This window comes from Gracilinanus agilis, chromosome 1 (genome assembly GCF_016433145.1).
Source record: "Gracilinanus agilis isolate LMUSP501 chromosome 1, AgileGrace, whole genome shotgun sequence".
In the NCBI taxonomy this organism is placed as follows: Eukaryota; Metazoa; Chordata; class Mammalia; order Didelphimorphia; family Didelphidae; genus Gracilinanus; species Gracilinanus agilis.
Window position 1 is genome coordinate 729,867,399 of NC_058130.1, and position 20,048 is coordinate 729,887,446.

Here is a 20,048-nt window from a genome sequence, read left to right on the forward strand (position 1 = left end):
TCAGAAACACTCAGTCTTCTAGTTTTGCAGGAACCAGATTTGTGAATTGTGAAATAAAGCTGGATGGGAGGGGTGGGGATGGAACCAGGCTGTGGAGTATCTTAAACACCTAGATGAGTTTGGATTTTATTTTACAGGCAATGGGGAATTCCTGAAGGCTTTTGAGCAGAGGAACAACTTGATCAGACCCCTGATTCAAGAAGATTATTTGTAGTTGTGTGGAAGCTGGATTAGAGATGGGAGAAATCAAAAGCAGGGAGACAATCAGGAGGCTATCATGAGAGTCTAGGTAAGTGGGTAGCAATAAATAGGCAAGGTGGAGAAGGGGCAGATTTAGGGGAGGAAGGTGCTAAGTTTTGAAGAATAGAAGGGATATCCACTTGAAGATTGATAGTAGGCAGTGGGCAATCCCAGGCAAGAATTCAGAAGAGGGGAGAGGGATACTGAGATGTAAGACTCCCTAACACTAAGGAGAAAACTGAACCCTTGAGAGCTGCTGAGAAGTTCTGGCAAGAGAATGCCAGGGCACAGGAGGATGAGCAATAATGCAACAGAAGAGATGGACAAGAGCCATCAGACAAGTAGAAGGAAAAGTTGGAGACTAGGATCACAGAAGACAGGGAGAAATGAGTTTCTAGGAGGTAAGAAGGTTCAACAGTGACAAAAGCTGCAGGGGCCAAGGAGGATGAGCCCTGGGAAAAGGTCACTGAATTTAATAGATAAGATATTATTGTTCAGTTTGGAGAGAACAGCTAGGTGGCTCAGTGGATAGAGTATCAGGACTGGAGTCAGGAAAACTAATATCCTGATTTCAAATCTGGTCTCAGACAATTCCTAGCTGTGAAACCCTAGGCAAGTCACTTCCCCCTGTTTGCTTCAGTTTCCACTTTAATCTCCCTTTTCTAGTCTCTCAGTCAAATAAGCTGAAGAAGGAAATGACAAACCACTCTAGTATCTTTGCCAAGAAAACCCCAAATGGGGTCACAGAGAGTTGGACATGGCTGAAGACACCAAATGGAGAGAGCATTTCAGGAGCATGCTGGGATGGAAGCCACACCATTAGAAACTCAGAAGGGTGTGGGAGAGGGGGTAGCATTTGTATATGGGTGCCTGGAAGGTCATTCCTTGCTTTGGTTCCTTCATATTTACCTGGCCATTCTGTTTTAATTAACTGCCTTTTACTTTGGAGGAGAAAAAAAAGCCCAGAAAGGAGTAGATGGTGAAGATACTTCACTTTTTAGGCTTCAGCCCTAAAAGTAGTAGAAGCCATTTTCTAGGAGTCTAGCAGGGAGATTGGATATAGAATGATGGCTGGAGGAGACAGCAGGGTTTTTAAGAATGGAAGAGACATGGCCACATTTGTAGGCAAGAGGGACAGAGCTATCAGAAAGGGAGATTAAAGATGAAAGAGAAGGAAGAGATTATTGCTGGGTTAAACTCCAAGAAGAGACAGGAAGGAGTAAAAGCAGATCTAGGGTACACAGAAAGAGCTTGGACTTAACAATCAGGCCCATTTCTTTGTCAGAGAGTAGAAGAAAGAAGAAAAGACAAGGGTGAAGAGAGAATTTTTAAGATGTGAAGAAGTGAATATGAGAGAGCTCACAATGAATGGCCTTAATTTTCTCTTTTAAGTAAGAGATAAGGTCACCTGATAGCATAAAATAGTTGTTGCAGATAATACAAAAGCTAGTTAGGAAAGAAAGAAAAGACTGCCATGAAATAATGAGAGCCTAGTTAACATTACCCAGACAGAAACCAAGGGGCACAGTTTCAGGCACTCTTCCTCCAATGGTATTGAGCAGTATGGGAGTAGGAATAGCTAGAGCAGTGATTCCCAAAGTGGACGCTACCGCCCCCTGGTGGGTGCTGCAGCGATCCAGGGAGGCGGTGATGGCCACACTTTTTTGGTATTACATTCTATTCTGAGTTCAATAAATAGTTTCACAATTTCCAGGGGGTGCTAAGTAATATTTTTCTGGAAAGGGGGTGGTAGGCCAAAAAAGTTTGGGAACTACTGAGCTAGAGGATCTGGAACAGCAGAGAGCAAGGCTGCCCCATTCTCCTATGCAACGGTTCCATTCTGGGAAGACAGTTTTTCTCCTGCTTTCCTCTTTTTGTGGCTGGACAGTCTTACCCCTTTTTAATCATTCTGATTTCAAGACTCTCCCCTTATCTTGGTCTTCCTTTGTTAGTCTCTCCATAGGTTTCTAAGTCTGATGTCTAGGAATAAATGCCATAATTCAAACATTTGAAAAGCTCTTGGAAGAATTTTGCTTACCACACTCCCCATTTGGAGAAGCCGATTGCTTGAAAGATGGTCAGGATAAACTGCGCGCCAAAGACGAAGAAAAATGTCATAAAATTAAAAGAGCTGTCAGCCCTGCAAGAGAACAGAAGACAAAACAAACAACTGTATTTACTGTTCAGTTTTTGCTATCAAATGAGTCACTTCAAACTTCAGTTTCCTTATCTCTAAAGTAAGGGAGTGAGACATCAATGAGTGGGAGGGGTCTTTTTTGTAAAATTTGTAAAATTTTGTAAAATTTGTAAAATTCTATGACTGGCATCAGATGGGGCTACAGAGGTCTAATTATGAGAGTATACAAGTGCAGAGAGTGGAACCCCAGACTTCAAGTCAAGAGACCTAGGGATAATCTCAAATCAACTTCTTACTAGCAAGGCACTGAGGGGCACTGAGGTGGCCTAGGGCAGTGATGGAACACCTTTTAGAGATGGAGTTCTGGGCCCTACCCCAACCTCACCCCCCAGATTGAGTGCTATACCAGCCCCCACCAGAGACCACATGCCATGCAGGGTGCACCCTGCTCCCCTTTACCCCACACAGGGGAGGGAGGAAGTACTCCCATTGGGTTGCTGGACAGAAGGGTGGGTGATGTGAAAAAAACGCCATCAAGCACAACGGAGAGGGGGAGGGGAGCAGCTCTGCCCAAATCCTTCTGTTCTAGTAACAAACTCTGGGGGGTAGGCGGAAGGCGGCCACAGGTCCACAGAGAGCACTCTGCATGCCATCTTTGGCACCCATGCCATAGGTTTGCCATTACTGGCCTAGGGGTCAGGAAGACTTGAATTCAAATCTGGCCTCATATACTTATTAGTTGTGAGATGCAGAGTAAGTCACTTAATCTCTGTTTGCCTCAGTTTTCTCAACTGTAAAATGGGAATATTGACACTATCATTTCAAAGAGTTGTTTTGAGGATCAAATGAGATAGTATTTGAAAAGTACTTAACATAGTGTCTGGCAGAGAGTAACTGTTACATAAATGTTATCTATTATTATTATTATTATTATTATTAATCCAGGAGTTCTTTAGCTTGGGTCCACAGACATTTTTAATATTTTAATTACTGGATCTCAATATAATTAGCTTCCATATGTATGTTATTTTAAAACATCATTTTAATCTATTTTATATTCTTCATGAGTTTTTTTATTGTATGTGTGGTATCTTCTATCATAGCATGGGGAATATGGAAATATTGCATGAACACACTGGTGTAACCTATAACAGACTATTTATCACCCTGGGGAAGAGAGGGTGGAAAGGAAGGGAGAAAATCTGAATCCTAAAATGTCAGAAAACAATCGTCAAAAATTGTTTCTACAAGTAACTGAAAAAAAATATAAAAAAACCAAAATATTATTGAGAAGGGGGCCATAGGCTTTACTACAATGTGAAAAGGGCTCCATGACTCCCCAAAATGGAAATGGTACTATTTCACTGATACTGTGAGAAAGGTAATATTAAATGCAGCTATAGAAACCAACCCCGAACTCCAACCTTTGCACATATTAGATGGCTAATGATTGTTAAATAGATAACAGACTGTCATAGGCCAGGTGAAGATCTTCCCCAATGTCAACTCACAGGCTGGAAAAACTGAATCAATGAGATCAATTTTTTTAAGTCCTTTTTTTAAAAATACTGTGTATTTGTTCCAAGACAGAAGAGTGGTAAGGACTTGGCAATGGGGGTTAAGTGACTTGCCCAAGGTCACACAGCTAGGAAGTGTCTGAGGCCAGATTTGAACCCAGGACCTCCCATCTCTAGGCCTGGCTCTCAATCCACTGGCCCACCCAGCTGTCCCCCTTTTTCTAGGAGCTCTCAATAAAGCCACCCAGGTGCAGCTCTCCAGGGCCTTACCCATGGGGACACATCTGGGTCAATAACAAAAGCCTAAGGGAATTAAAATTGTCCAAATCCAAAGGGCTCCATCACTTCCATGGCAGTTTTATATGATTTCCCCACAAGCAGGCCTTGGTACATTAAGCCTACTCCTCCCTACTTTCCAGGTCTCTATGACTAATGGCTAGGCAAGCCCTTTAAATCATTAAAGCCATGTACTTAATCAATCCTTGAGGTCCCAACACTTTGACAGAGCACTATTAATTAGGGCCAGGAATGATTTTAGAGGCAACATTTTGGACAAGGATCAGGAAGAGGAGAGAGGGAGAGAGAAAAAGAGAAAGAGAGAGAAAGAGAGAAAGAAAGGAAGGGAGGGAGAGAGGGATGGAGAGAATGTGTGTATATGCATAATATGCTAAGTGCTAGATTTACAAAGAAGGGCAAAAACAGCCTATCCTCGGGGAAACAACATTTTGGACAAGTATTAGAAAGAATATATGTCCTGGGGTAGCTAGGTGGCTCAGTGTATCTACCAGGCCTAGAGTCAGAAGGACCTTGGTTCAAATCTGGACTCAGGTACTTCTTAGCTGTATGATTGGGCAAGTCACTTAACTCCAATTGCCTAGCCCTTGCTGCTCTTCTGGTTTAGAATCAATATTGATTCTAGACAAAAGGTAAGGGTGTGTTTTTTTAAGTATATGTCCTATTAGTCAAATCAGCTAGCATTTATTAATGTTTCTCAACTATGATAAATTCTAGGATTACAAAGCAAGGCAAAAATATCCCATCCTCAGAGGGCTTACAATCTAATGGGGGAAACAACATATCAACAACGTGTACAAACAAGAAAGATATGGCTAAACTAGAGATGATCTTGGGAGAAATTGTTGCTCAATCATTTCAGTTGTATCCAGGCTCTTCATGACCCCATTTGGGGTTTTCTTGGTCAAGATACTAAAGTGGTTTGCTTTTTCCTTCTCTGGTTCATTTGACAAAGGAGGAAATGACTTGCCCAGGGTCACACAATTAGTAAGTGTCTGAGGCCAGATTTGAACACAGGAAGACATCTTCCTGACTTTAGGTCTGGTGCTCTGTGAACCATGGTGCCACCTGGCTGCCCTTCTCAGTGGGAAGGCACTAACAACATCAGGAAAGGCTTTTCCCAGAAGTTAGGATTTGATCTGAGTCATGAAGGAAGCCAGGAAGCATGGAACTGAGAAAGGAGGGAGTTCCAGATATGGGGGACAGCCAGTGAAAGTGCACAGTCTATTGTGTCTGAGGAATAGGAAGAAGGTTAGCATCCCTGGATGGAGGAGTATATTGAGGGGAATAAGAAGACTTGAAAAGTGGAAAGAGATCAGATCACAAAAGGCTTTCAAAGCCAAACAGAGGTTTTTATATTTTATATTTGATCCTGGAGGGAATAGGGGCACAGAGAGCAGTGATTCCCAAAGTGGGTGCCACCGCCCCCTGGTGGGTGCTGCAGTGATGGGGGGAGGCAGTGATGGCCACAGGTACATTTATCTTTCCTATCAATTGCTATTAAAATAAAAAAAATTAATTTTCAGGGGCGCTAAGTAATATTTTTTCTGGAAAGGGGGTGGGTAGGCCAAAAAAGTTTGGGAACCACTGACATAGAGTTTATTGATAAGGGGGCAATGGGGCCAGACTTGTACTTTAGGAAGATCAACAACAGCTGAGTCTGAAGGATAGCCCAGAGTGGGGAGTGGCTGGAGACAGGTCTGAAGTGATGAGGGCCTATGCCAGGGAGAGGCAGTATTAGAGGAGAGAAGGGGATGAATGTGAAAGATGTTGCAGAGGTGGGACTGACAGGACTTGGTGACTGATTATATATGAAGTAGGGGGTTGTGAGAGGATGAAGAGTGGAAGATGACACCCAGGTTTTGAGCCAGAGTGACTAGGAGGGTGGTGTTCTTGACAGTTTTAGGGAAGAGTTTTAGGGGAAAGATGACAAGTTTCATTTTGGACATGCTGAGATTAAGATGACCACAGGACCTCCAGTTTGAGATGTTTACTAGGTAGCTGGAGATGTGAGGAAAGGATATAAACAGACATGATAATCATATGCATAGATATAATCAATGAAACCATGGGAGCTGATGAGATCACCAAGTGAAAGAGCTGAGAGGGAGAAAAGAGCCTATAACAGGGTAGGGGGCATTTGAGGTTAGCAGGTATGACCAGGGTGATACAGCAAGAAAAACTGAGAAGGCAACATCAGGGAGGAGGAGAACTAGGAAACAGCAGGGTTCCACAAAAAGCTAGAGAAAGGAATGTGTATATAGGGGAAGAGAGTGACTGGCAGTGTAAAATTCTGCAGAGAGGTCAAGAAGATGAGGACTGAGAAAAGGTCACTGAATTTGACTACTGGAAATCATTAGTAACTTTAGAGAAAGCAATTTTGGTTAAATGATGAGGTCTGAAGTCAGAATATCAAAGATTAAGAAGAATCAGAAGAAAGCAAGTTATAGATATTCTTCTCAAGGAGAAGACACAAGAGGAAGGAGAGATGGGACAATAGCTACCAGGGATGGAGGGATCAAATGAGGTTGTTTTTTTTTGAGAATGGGGGAGTACAGCCATTTTTGTAGGCATTAAGGAAGCAGCCAGGAGACAAGGAGAAATAATAAAGTGGGATGAAACCATGGTCTACTGGAGAAGCAGTATTTGTAGAGGGAGGAAAGAAGCCAGAAAAATGTGATCTGAAGATAGTATCTGTTTTTCATTTTTGTCTTTGTATCCTCGGTGCCTAGCACAATGTCTTGCAAACAGTAGGAACTGAATAAATTTTGTTGCATTGCAGCAAGTGCACTATCAGTAATGAGATGAAAAAGTAAACTATTACAATGACAGATTTTGAGTCAGCATGCATTCAAGTCCCTGTCTCTAAAAGCACTTTCTAATTCATTCATTTGTTTTTTAATTATTCACTCAACACTTAATTCAGCACTGTTATGTCTAAGTTCCAGTGCATGACACTGAGGACAATATATAGGTTTTTTCCCTAAAATACATATTCCTTGATATTTCTGTTTTTTCAGTGCCTAAATTTTGCCCTGTCTCTCCCCAACCCAGAAAGTCATCCCTTTTTAACAAGAATCTTTTTTTAAAAGGAAAAACAATTCAGCAAAGTGGACCAATACATTAAAAAAAAAACCTACCATATTTTTCCAAATGTAAAATAACAAGGACTAGCTTGTATCTCACATCCTTTATAGAAATCCCATCTGGTTCTTCATTGATTTCAGAGGTTCTAGGATTTGAAGCTCCCAGCTCATGTTTTGTTCTGTGCTAGAACATCTCTTCCAGCTCAGCCTAAATTCTTATGCTCAGAATTTCCCTTTAGTTTTATCATCCTCCATTCAGAGGTTTCTTTCTGCCTCCTCAGCTCTGAGATCCTGCTTTCTAGTCCATTCTAGCTCTAAATTCTATAATCCTATGGAATAATAAAGGACAAAAATTCAAGGAGAAAAATCAAGTCAGATTGGTTTTCTGAGTTACCTGAAGGCTTTGTAGGCAGGTCGGAACCAACACACATAGCTACAAGGAGTGAAGAGAAGCAGCCAAAGGACAGCCAAACCAAAGTTCACTCCATCACCTCCGGCAATCCACCACGCGAGGCAGGCAATGAGATTCACAACTAGTGTGATACTGTAAACTATAGAAAAGAAAACAAAAAAAGTTGAGGAATAAGGCTCTCAAGCAGTTCTCTGGACCCTTCTTCATCCTCTTGTTACTTTAGGCCTCACCAAAAACCAATTGGGTCCTACTACCTGTTTCCTCCATGCCAAGGAGCCACATGGGGCTGAGCAGAGCTTTGGAGAACTGAACTGACTGAGACCACCAGGTATTGAAGTTATCTAATTTAACCAGTCCTCACTGTAGAAAATTGTTCCTCCATGATTAATCCTAACATTGGCTCTTAGCCCACTCCCCTGAAAGCTATTGCAAAGCCCTCTTCAAGTCTCAGGTACCTCCTGCCCACTTGTATCCTTCCTTTGCCCTTCTGCTAAAGACCTAGCCTTAGACTTTTGTAAAAGTGAAAATTGGGAAAAATACTAATTTATATATTTATACAAGCCTTTATCATTTTTAATACTTATACTTTACTGAGAAAACAAACACCATCCCTCAACTTTTGACATCAGCTCCTTTTCTCTACTGGAAAAGAGGTGGCAGTTCTAACAAAGACCCAGTCCTCACACATGCTCTGAATCCCACAAGCCACCAGGGAATTGCCTTGTTCCTTCCCTAATGCCAACAAATATGCCCAAGTCTACAAAATCCTTAAAAATACTCACTACGGCCTCAGACACTTCCCAGCTGTGTGACCCTGGGCAAGTCACTTGACCCCCATTGCCCACCCTTACCACTCTTCCACTAAGGAACCAATACACAGAAGTTAAGGGTTAAAAAAAAAAATACCCTCACTAGACCTTAGCACCTCCTCAAACAACTCTGCTCTTTCTCTCTTTCACAGCCAATTAAAAAAAAAGTCATCTACACCTGTCACCTCTATTTCCTTCTCTTTTGCCCCTCAACATTTTAAAACTGGCTTTGGACTTCTTCACTCAAATGGAGCTGCTCTAATGGAAGGTGCCAGAAGCCTTTATTTTCCAGATGTGATTGTCTTTCCTATTCTTTTTGATCACTGTACCCTCCGACAATGTTGCTTTCCTCCTCATGGTGGGTATTCTCTCTCTGAGATTTTAGGATACTGTCTCTTGGTTCTCCACTGTCCTGCCCTGCCCAACATCTCCTTTGTGGGTTCTTCACCTGTTTATCATGGACCCTAACTATGGGTCTCTTCCAAGGCTCTGTCCGAGGCCCTCTTCCTTCCCCTCTCACTTGGGAAGCTTTTTGGCTTCCCTTAAATTATCAACTCTGGGGTGATAACTTCTATTTTATATACCCAGTTTCAATCTCACCCCTGAGTTTTAGTCCCACATTTCCAACTGCCTACTGGACAATCTGGTGTCCTCACTAAATCCAGCAGCCATGTCGTAAGCCCCTGGGAGCAGAGGATATTTAACCAGTATTGGGTTTAGGCTTGTGAAGTGGCTGTTACACTTCTAGCCTGGGTAAGAGAAGAAGACCCAGGCTCAAGAAAACCCCCCAGATATGATTGGGGATGTAAACTCTAAATGATCACTCTATTGCAATATTAATAATATGGAACTAGGTCTTGATCAGTGACACATGTAAAACCCAGTGGAATTGCTCATTGGCTATGGGAGGGGGTGGGAGGAGGGGAGGGAAAGAATACGAATCATTTAACCATGAAAAAAGATTCTAAATTAATTAAATTTAAAAAATAATGCCCCCCCCCCAAAACATCCCATGGGAGATTTCCCTGTGGGAGATATACTCCCTAGAAAGGAGACTACTAGGAAATACTCTGCTTTAAAATTACTCTAAAATGAAATGGATAGAATATAAGCAGCTATTCAGGATTTGCTACCACCTACATTAAAAATGCCATCTCCCCTTTTGCCACATCCCCTCATTTTCAGTGTTAAAATAGAATATTCATCAGATGCAGTGGCACATGTCACGCTTGGTCCTCTTCTCTGCTTCGGCATCTTAGAATGGCCCATGGCTCTGTTACCCCTCTCTGATAAGGAATGCTGGAACCTTATGCTTCCCTAACCCTTTCTAGAGATTCTCTGCTCCTACCTGGATCTCTATCATGTGAAGTATGTGCTGCTGCTGCTGTTGCTGCCTCCCCCACCCGTGGCTAGGCAATTAGGACTATCGAGGGGTCACTGTATAAGGTATGTGACCTGAGCAATGTAAACTAGTCCAATCTCTGAGGACTATGGCAACCCTCTAGGCCCAGGGGTCCAGCAAACAGCCCTAAGTCCTCTGGCCCTAAAGAAATGATGAATGTGATGCAGAGTAAACTGAGCAGAACCAAGAGAATGAAGGTGATCACAACAATGTGAACAGAGAACCACCCAAAAAAAAAAAAAAAAGGGAACATTACAAAAACCTAAAGAACAAGCCTGGCTCCAAAAAGAGGTGAGAGTTCAGAAGTTTCAGACTTCTTCAATGTATTGATCAATTATACTGATCCCCCTCTCCCGCTTTTTTCCCTTTCTTTATTCCTCTTATATTTTCTTTTATTTATTTATTTTAAACTCTTATTTTCTGTCTTAGAATCAACAATGAGCATTGGTTCTATAGCAGAAAAGCGAAAATGCCTAGGCAATTTGGGGTGAATAATTTGCCCAGGGCCATACAATTAGAAGTATCTGAGGCCAATTTGAACCCAGGACCTCGTTTCCAGGCCTGACTCTCCTGAGCCACCTACCTGCTTCTTTTTCATATTTTAAAAATAAATTTTCAATAAATAAATAAATAAATAAATGAAATTTGTCATATGGGATGGCTCCCTGACTCCCTGGGTGGGACAAGGATGGGGCTATGAGGAAACTATGGTGATATAAGAAAATATATCAATAAAACCTTTGAAAAGGTCATATTCAGTGGTTCCCTATCACCTCTGGATCAAACAATACTATACTACACAAGCTGGTTCCAGGAGCTTACATTTCCAGTTTTCCTTCTGGCCATTCATCTTCACAACTTCACAACAAACAGGACATAACAACTAGCTTGCTGACACCCAAATGCCACATGTATCTTTCACGCCATGGCTGGATACAGGCTCTGGCCCCAGAATCAGCTTCCTTGTCTCCCCTTCTTTGAACCACTGCTTTCTTTTCCAGGCTCAGCTGGGGTGCTACCTCCTCCATGAAGCCTTGTCAATCCCCATAGCTGTAAGCACTGTCTCCCTCCACTAATGGTCTTGCATCTGTGTTTCCCACTTCCCTGCCCAGACTGGAGCTTTTATTTGGTCCTCAGGCGTCCAGCACTGAGCAGAGCAAGCATTTACTATTTGCTAATTGGAACTGCTTCTTTTCCTCTTCACTTCTTAGGCCCATGTTACCAAGTCTTGCCAATTCTCCCACCTAACCTTTCTGCTATCATGTTTTTTCCTCTCTGACCCCAGTGCTGCCATCCAAATACAACAAAAGTCTCCTGATGGGTCCTCCCCTCACCACAAATCTTCACACCCTTCACCCTGAGGCAAGACTCAACTTCCTTCCATAGATCTAATCAGGTTCTGCTTAGAACTCCTAATCTGGTGACAACCTATCTTATCCACTTTTTTCCTCACCATGAGTTCTATGTTCCAGCTAAACTGGATGCCTCAATAGCCACTACAAAAGCTCTATCTTCTACCTCTGCTATCCAGAATGCTCTCTTAAGTCCTCTATTTGTTGATCATTAATCCATCTTTTTAATGTTTATTACAGTGATCTATGAATGGGTCACATTTCTGTGCTAGATGGAGCTCCATGAGAGCAGGGATCCTAACTGTGGGCAAATCAGTGAATCTTCCTGGCCTCAAATTTCCTCAACTATAAAATGAGGGGGCCAGATGAGAAGAGCCATGGTCCGGTGGCATATCCTTCATCTACAGCACACCTCTGGATTGGCTGAGATAGGTCCCATGACTCATGTGTACCCAATGTCTGAGAGCTCCACAACTCTTGAGAAAAGAGCTGCATCAGGACAATGGCGCTGACTTTGCAGATGGACAAATGCTGGGGTACCGTGCTTTGCCTATGACCCTTTGGTCAGTCAGGACCCAAGAAATCTTCACACCATAATCCTGTGCCTGCTTTTCCCCTCTTAAACCCTGGCCTCCAGTTTTCTTGTCAAGTCATTGGATACAAACTGTACAGAGAATGTAGCAAATAAGAACCAACCACCAATCAGGAAATGTTGTGGCAGGGAGTGTGAGTGTGTGCATGTGTATGTGGGTAGGTAGGGAATGGACAAAGATGTCAGAAAGACACACAAATGGACAACACTATGAAGGAAACTACAGACTCACAGAACTTTCATTTAATAAAAATAGCTGAGATGGATACTGTGCTTTTAGTCTGGGAGACAATGGGCTGCAGAGGAAGAAGTCTTGGCTCTGGTGTCAGAAAGCACAGATTCAGATACTTTGATGCTTATGACCTTTGTGACTTTGGGCAAATCATTGTAAACTCTCTGGGCCTCAGTTTCCTCATGGCTGGGAAACCCCAGCCAGGTCAGCTACCCAACAATGCTCTCAGCAACTGTCTAAGATGATAACTTGCAGAAGCTGTGGCCCTACAGAAGGGGTTTTCTCAAACTTGAGTTTCTCAATAATATATCAGTGAAACCATAAGTTAAGTCTTCTTCCTACATTCTAGAAAAAAAAGAAAATATTTTCTCAAAAGCTATCTCTTGGTGAGATCTTTGGGGCTAAGTTGATTCAGGAATGCAAATTACAAAAGGAACTTATGCCAAAGCCTGCCACATGGAACAAATGCTCCGCCACTTGGAAGTCAGAGTGTATCAATTTTAAAATTGCTAACACCTGCCACTGAAGACCTGAATTGAATCTGAATGTCTCTGAAGTGTATTAAGGATGAATTACTAGCCAGGCCTTGAAGGGCACAACCAGAGGCTGAGGTTTCTGTACATGTAATACCCCAACCGAAAACCCTAGGAGAATGCCTGGAAATGCTCTTTTAAACTTGGGTAATCAGGGTAGCTTCAGAGAGGAAAAAGGCTTTGAACAACAAGTAGAGAATGGACGGAGGGTTCCCAAGGGTACATCACTGGCAAGAGAATTTGAGGGGTTCTGAGCCAAGTGCAGGAGGTTTGGTTTGGCTGGAGCATAAGCAAAGTGGCAGCGTCTTGTTCTCTGATTCACAGGGCCATTGTGAGATGAATGAGTACTTTGTGAGTTACAAAGCTTTTACCATATAAATGTGAGCTGGTAGCAGAACTCTGGAAATAAGTGTGGCAGGTGGGGTGGAAAGACCAGAACATCAGGCTTTTAGCTTACAGGCAACAGAATCATGTAGATCTGACAAGAGAGTGCCTGGATCAGAGGTAATTTTAGGAAGATGAATTAATTTATGCAAGACAGCCTAGAGGGAGGGAGCCAGAAGCAGCAGGGTAGTTAGGAAGTCAAAGGCCACTGAAAATATCAGGTCTCAAGTGGGGTCCCTACAGTAGGACTAGAAAGGACAAGTGGTGACATTTGCTTCCACATAGCTGGCAGACATTTTTCCTACCCTGAGAGAATGGTATTTGGTAAGATTCCCTCAATGAGAACAGGAGTAATAGGGACTTCAGAATCAGATTTATGGATTTTTTTTTCCTTTGGCCCACCCCAAAGAGATTCTACAGGATAAGCTCCTTCTTTCCCTCTCATTCATACTTCAAGATTGCACTAGATGACCTCTCCATTTTCTCATCCTTACATTTAGCCTCCAACAAATAGGTGGCCCCTTCTCTTTCCCAAGGCCAAGTCCACTCTATATTCCAGCTTGATCTCCTCTTGTCTCTCTCACCTTCAACTTTTTCTTATTCACTAGCTCGTTCCCCACAACTTAAAAACATGCCTAAGACCTCCCATTCTTCTGGAAATGAACTGGCATCTTTTGTTTTTCTATCACACTCATTTCCAAATCTCTCTCCCACTTCATTCTGTCAAACAATTTATGCAATATTCTAGACCTGCAGTCCCTCATTTCTTCAATAAAGGGGTGTGTGTGTGTGTGTGTGTGTGTGTGTGTGTGTGTGTGTGTGCGCGCGCGCGCGCGCATGCGCACGCCTTCTGTTCTCTTCTCTGGAGCCAAACTAGACTATCATTCAACACATTGTGCTTTTGTCTGGGGTGTATGCATTTTTTTGTGGCTTCCCTTCACACAGCTGAAGACACTGTGTACACTGTTTTCCTGGTTCTGCTTACTTCATTTTGCACCAGTTCATATAAATCTTCCCCCATTAAAAAAAGAAAAATCTTCATTTGACTCTGCTACCCACTCAAGCTATCATCTTATATTCCGGCTCCCTCTCATAGCCAGACTCCCAGAAACAAATCATTCATGATCTCTTCCTCACTTTGCAATCTTGCTTCTAATCCTATCACTCACTGAACCTGCTCTTTCCAAGTCTGCTAAATCTAAGCTTTGTTCCTCCCTGCTCCTAGATATTCTCTTCCCTGGGCTTGCATCCCTGCCTGGCCACTCCCTCCTCAGTCTCCTTTGCTGAAACATCATCTTTCACCCACTCAATAAGGTGGCATCCTCCAAAGCCCTGAACTGGCCTTTCTTCTCTCTACCTTTTCTCCTTTGGGGATCTCATCATCACTCATTGATCCAATGATCACTTCTAGGCAGATGATTCCCAGATTTATCCATCCAGCCCTATCCAATCTCCTAAGCTCCACTCCAACATTACTAACACCAGCCTGATATCTCTAGGTAGATTTCCTACAGGAATCTCAAATGCAATGTATCCAAAGCAGAAATCTTAATCATCCTCTCCCCAAAAAGAAACCTTTCTAGTCACCCAGGTTTACAATCTTGCCTCTTCCCCCCCCCTCTCCCCACTTACCCCTAGAGTCCATCTGCTATTGATTTTTGTAGATTCTGCCTTTATGGTGTCTCTAACCATCCCCCATCTCCAGGCCCCTTGAATAGTTCCTTCTTTAGCTCAGGCCTTCATTAACACTCATAGGGACTTGGGCATAGTCCCTAATGCCCAATGGACCTTCCTGTTTCCAGGCTCAGATTGTGTCACTTCCCTCCTCAAACATCATCAGGGCTCCATACTACCTCTTAGAATAAAGGCCAAATTCTTTAGCCTGGTATGGAAAGCCCTTGCCAAAGCCAGTCCCAACTCAGCTTTCCAGTCTTATTCCATACCTTCCTGCCCACCAGTTCCTGGGCAGAATAATGGTGAACCATGTGATCTCTAATACACATGGTCTTCAATGGCTGGCCTGTACCCTGATGATTCCTGTCAGCAATCATAAGCCATGTGCCTCCTGTGGCACAAGGGCTTTGCTGATGCCCTTTGTGTCCTGTGCATTATCTAAAACTCCTGACTGTACACTCTGGGTCTACAGCTCTGCATGCTTCTTCTCTCTCTCCAGTAAAATGTTAAGTCCCCTGATTGTTTCCCTTTTGTCTTGTACCTTTAGCACCTTGGTACAGTTCCTAAGGACACATAGGAATCATTTAATAAATGTTGATTGAACTGAACTGAGTCCATATCTGATAAATAATTTTAAAAAACATATTGGTCCTCTAGCCTCTGCTTGAAACCCTCCAAGGAGAGAGAACTCACTACCTCTCACGGCAACCCATTCCACATTTGGAGAGTTCTTCTTAGGAAGATTTTCCAAACAATCTAGAACTGCCTCCTACTGCTAGTTCTGTCTTCTGGGCCCTATGTACATAAATAAGTGAATGAATAAGCCTTCTTCTAGGTGCCAGTCTTATTTACTCATTTATCTCTAAAGGCCCTCCTAGTTCCAAAAGTCTATGATCTAAAGACCCTCCCAGTTTTGTTCTTCTAAGTTCTAGGTTCCCCCTCACTCCCAGTTCTGACCCTCTATGTTCTAAGAACTCTCCAGGAACATTCAGTTTAAAGGTTTCTTCCTGCTCCAACAGGAATTGTCCTACCCATTAATTGTGTAGTTTCACATAGTTTTTGACTACTTAAAACAGTTATTTTAAACCAAAGAGTAGTTCAATGTTTTTTCTACTTATCCCATTGGGGTTTCCTTGCAGTGGCTTCAATAATTGCTTACAGATCCATAAATGATAAATCCTCTTCACGATAAATTGGTGGTCTATTGGAATCTCCTCAGAAAAGTTCTGGTAGAAGCAGGGTTTCAGAGGGATAAACTTTGGCAGTGGAGGAAAGTTATTGACTTTTTCTATAGAAACAAAAACAATTACACATCATTAGAATTAGGTACTTAACTCTGAATGTTTCCCTAACAACAATGCAAGTCTTTGAGCACATCAGCACATCTAGTAACAATGCCTGCTGCTATTCACACTGCTATGGTAACTCCCCTGTGTTTCCAGGAAGCTGTGGCGTGTGCCACTGGGGTCAGTAGAAAACTAGGTTTCAATTCTGGTTCAGCCCCTTTCTATTGCTGTGAGCCTGGGTCCAGTTTTCTCAGCTGTATAATTGGGAAAGTTTCACAAACCTTAAAGTGCCATGAAAATGTGAATTATTTTCTCTCTGCTACTACCAAAAGTTTGTACTGTGATATATGTGATATATGATGACTCGGTGTGGTGCAATGGACTGAGAGCTGATTTCTGAGTCAGGAAGAGCTAGGATCAAATTTCGACTCTGAAACATGCTGGCTACGACCTTGGGTAAGTCCCTTCCTCTCAAAGCCAAGGCTGATCTTAGAGAGAGCCAATCAGAATTGGGAGAGGAAGTTCTTACTGGGAGTTCCCCACCCTAATGAAACCACAGTTCAGGTCCAAAAAATACAGAATTCCTTGGTCCCTAGTATTTTTTAAATTTCCTTATATTCCAAGGTACTGGTCTCATATTACTACCACGCAATCCCTGGGCACATAAGACATGACAGAATCACTTCATAGTCCTACAGAGCTTCTCGATTGGGAGTCTCACATTCCTGCCAATGCCAGAGTCATCCTTATAGATTACCCCCTCCCCACCCATCCCTCAAAATGCAGACAAACAGACTTTCTCTGTTCCTGGCCTGGAGATCTCCATCTTCTACATCCATGCCTTTGCCTTGGTGGGCTAAACTCCTTGCTGTCCCCCTGAAGGGGCCCTTCAACATACATACTGATACTTTCCTCCTCTCCACTTCACAGAATCCTGTTCTTCCGTAAAGATATAGCTCAAGTACTATACTCAAGTACTTCAATATCAGGGGTTCTTATCCTTTTTTGTGGGTCATGAGGCAATCTTATCCTAAACTCTGGGATCTTTGGGTTTATCAAACACTAGATTGCTGAAGTCTGTGGCTAAACTTCTTGAGAAGGCCATCTACATTAGTTGTCTGCCCATCTTTTCATCTTACTCTCTGCTGTCTGGCTTCTGACCTTATTATTGCACAAAAACTGCTCTCTCCAGAGTTACCAATGCCAATTTAATGACCAAATCTAATGGCCTTTTCTTGAGCTTCATCCTTTCTTGACTACTCTGCAGCCTTTGGCTCTATTGATTACCCTCTCCCCTAGATAATCTCTTCTCTAGTTTTCATGACACTGCTCTCTCCTGGTTCTGTCCTTTGCTGGGCTCAGAATCAGGTTTTTACATAGTTGAAGGAAATGCCAAGTTTCAATTATAGGTTGATGAAAATAAAAATGTCCTTTTTTTCCCCATCCAAATTCACAGACCCCACTGAAATCTAGTTAAGAACTAACCTCTAATATACAAGAATTCTTTTTCTTTATTCAGAATGGCAAATAAGGGCTTCCTCCCCCTATTTAGTATTCAATTACCTTTATTTATTCTAAATATACTTCTATTTGTGCTTATCTCTCCTGCAACAAGGTGAGCTCCTTTGGAGGCTGGATTGTTTCATTCTTTATCCTTGACCACTCATATATGCTAAATAAATTCCTGCTGATTTACTGCCTTGTTGAACAGAACCTGGAATCCGTGTCCCCCAGGGCTCTGTCTAGGGCCCTCTTCTCTTTTCCCTCTAAACTATTTCATTTGATGATCTTAGCACCCATAGTTTCAATGATCATCTCTATTCAGAGTACTTTCAGATCTAATTGTCTAGCCCTACACTATAATGTGTAAGTGAACACAGAAGAGACCACAGGGCAGGCCCCACAGTCACCAGGAGCTTCCTGGGCTGACCTCCAGTGGCACTTTTCATGGGTGACTACTGACAACTACAACCTGAGAGAATAGAACTTTGTGTAAGGGGGTCCTACTGTACTACTAAGTCTTATCATCTCAGCCAAAATCCCTCCTTTGTCTTTTCTTCATTCAAAAAGCTACACAACAATATAGGCCCTCAACCACCTTATGCCTGGACCACTGTGATAGCCTGCAGGTTTGTCTCCCTGTCTTAAGTCTCTCTCCATTCCAAGTCTCTTTATAAAGCTGTCAAACTGATCTTTCTGAAGTCCAGGTATGACCATGTCACCCCACTATTCAATCAACTCTAGTGGTTCCTATTATCCCCAGGATCAAAAACAAAATCCTCTGTTTGGCTTTCATAGCCTTCTATGACATAGCTCTTTCCAACCTTTCCTGTCTTCTTACATTTTATAGAGTTCTTCATACATTGTAATCCAGTGATACTGGCTGTTCTACCCACAAGACACTCCCATTTCCTGACTCTAGCCATTTTCCCTGGCAACTCTCTCCCTCTCTTCATTGCTGGCTTCCTTTGAATCTCAGCTAAAGTCCTGCTTCATATAATAAGAAGCCTTTCTCAGTCCTCCTTAATTTCAAGCCTTCCCTCTGAGATTATCTTTAGTTCACCCTATATTTTGTATGTAAATAGTGGTTTCAATGTTGTGTCCTCCATAGACTTATGACTGCCTTTGAGAGCAAGGACTGGTTTGGTTTTTGGCCTTATATTCTTACTGCTTAGCAAGGTGCCTGGGGTAAGTGAGCATGCACACACACACACAGGCATGCACACACACATACACTGTTTAACAAATGCCTTATTCTTGTCCTGAGAACTGAAAACAACAAAAAGACAAAATATATCCTGGGAAAGTCTCCAATAAGTGAGAAACATGCAGAGACAAATGTCCAACTTAGTATCATATATAAAATATGTAGGGTTTTTTATAGCACTTTTAGGCTTCATGTTCTGCTTGGTAATATAACAGAGAACTACTACTACGGCTAACAAAAGCTGACTTTATACAGCACTTTAAAGCTTGGAAAGTGATTTACATACTTTCTCTCATTTGATCCTTACAACAAGCCTAAGAAAGTCTAACCTAGAGTCACACAAAGAGTCAGGAACAACTTTGAAACTCTGGTCTTTCTGATTCCAGATCCAATACTTTACCCACTTTACAACCTGGCTGTTCCCAAACTTCTCAAGCTAGTTTCTTTCCTTTTTTATATTTTTAAATACTTCTCTTCTGAATTAGAAGCAATACTAAGTATTGGTTCTAGAGCAAAAGAGCCATAAGGGTTAGGCAATAGGGGTTAAGTGACTTGCCCAGAGTCCCACAGCTAGGAAGTATCTAAAGTCACATTTGAACCTAGGACTCCTATTTCTAGGCCTGGCTTTCTATTTACTGAGCAGCCACCTAGCTGCCCTTTAAGCTAGTTTCAATGTCAAGTAGTCCATTTCGAATTAAAACCAGATCCTAGATTCAAATATGGCCTCAGACACTTCCTAGAGGGGTCAATGGAAGGCTGGGAAAGAGAGAATTTGAGAGTCAAAAATTCTTTAAAAAATTTTGGTGGGGCAGCTGGGTGGCTCAGTGGATTGAAAGTCAGGCCTAGAGATAGGAGGTCCTAGGTTCAAATCTGGCCTCAGACACTTCCTAGCCGTGGGACCCTGGACAAGTCACTTAACCTTCACTGCCTAGCCCTTACCACTCTTCTGTCTCGGACTGGAAGATAAGGTTTTAAAAATATATCCATATATATTTTGGAAACTCTTTTTACATGTAATTGGAGAAAAAGAAAACATAATTAAAACTCAAGATAAAAAAAAGTTTAAAACTTTTGTTTACATTAAATTGGGAAAAAAAATTTTATGTAAATAGGGAGCAGTCTGTAGATCAAAGCTGAATCTTCAAGAGATAGAAAATAATCACTGAGAGGCCTTGGTCACTAGGGAGGAAGGAGGACCTAACAGCAACGGGGGACATCAAAGATCAGGCTAGAAATGGCCAGATCCAAGAAGAAAGCTGCAAAGCAGGAACCAAAATTCCAAGCATGGCTTATCTTTCAGGAAGGAAAAGTTCAGAATGGTAGCAAATGAAGCCATAGGAACAGTAGATGCCCAGAAAAACTTTCCCTGGCATTTCTCTCTCTTCTGATAG

At 42.3% G+C, this 20,048-nt stretch overlaps 1 protein-coding gene across 1 annotated transcript in view; it reads right to left on the reverse strand.

Moving 5' to 3' along the window:
* Positions 1-20,048, reverse strand: part of SCAMP4 (secretory carrier membrane protein 4) — an 82,606-nt gene that overhangs the window by 17,547 nt on the left and 45,011 nt on the right. The window contains exons 4-6 of the mRNA XM_044658616.1: positions 15,824-15,952; positions 7,669-7,825; positions 2,279-2,380 (exon numbers count right to left, since the gene is read on the reverse strand). Of these exons, the coding sequence (XP_044514551.1) occupies positions 2,279-2,380; positions 7,669-7,825; positions 15,824-15,952 (388 nt within the window). The remainder of the gene's footprint in view (positions 1-2,278; positions 2,381-7,668; positions 7,826-15,823; positions 15,953-20,048) is intronic.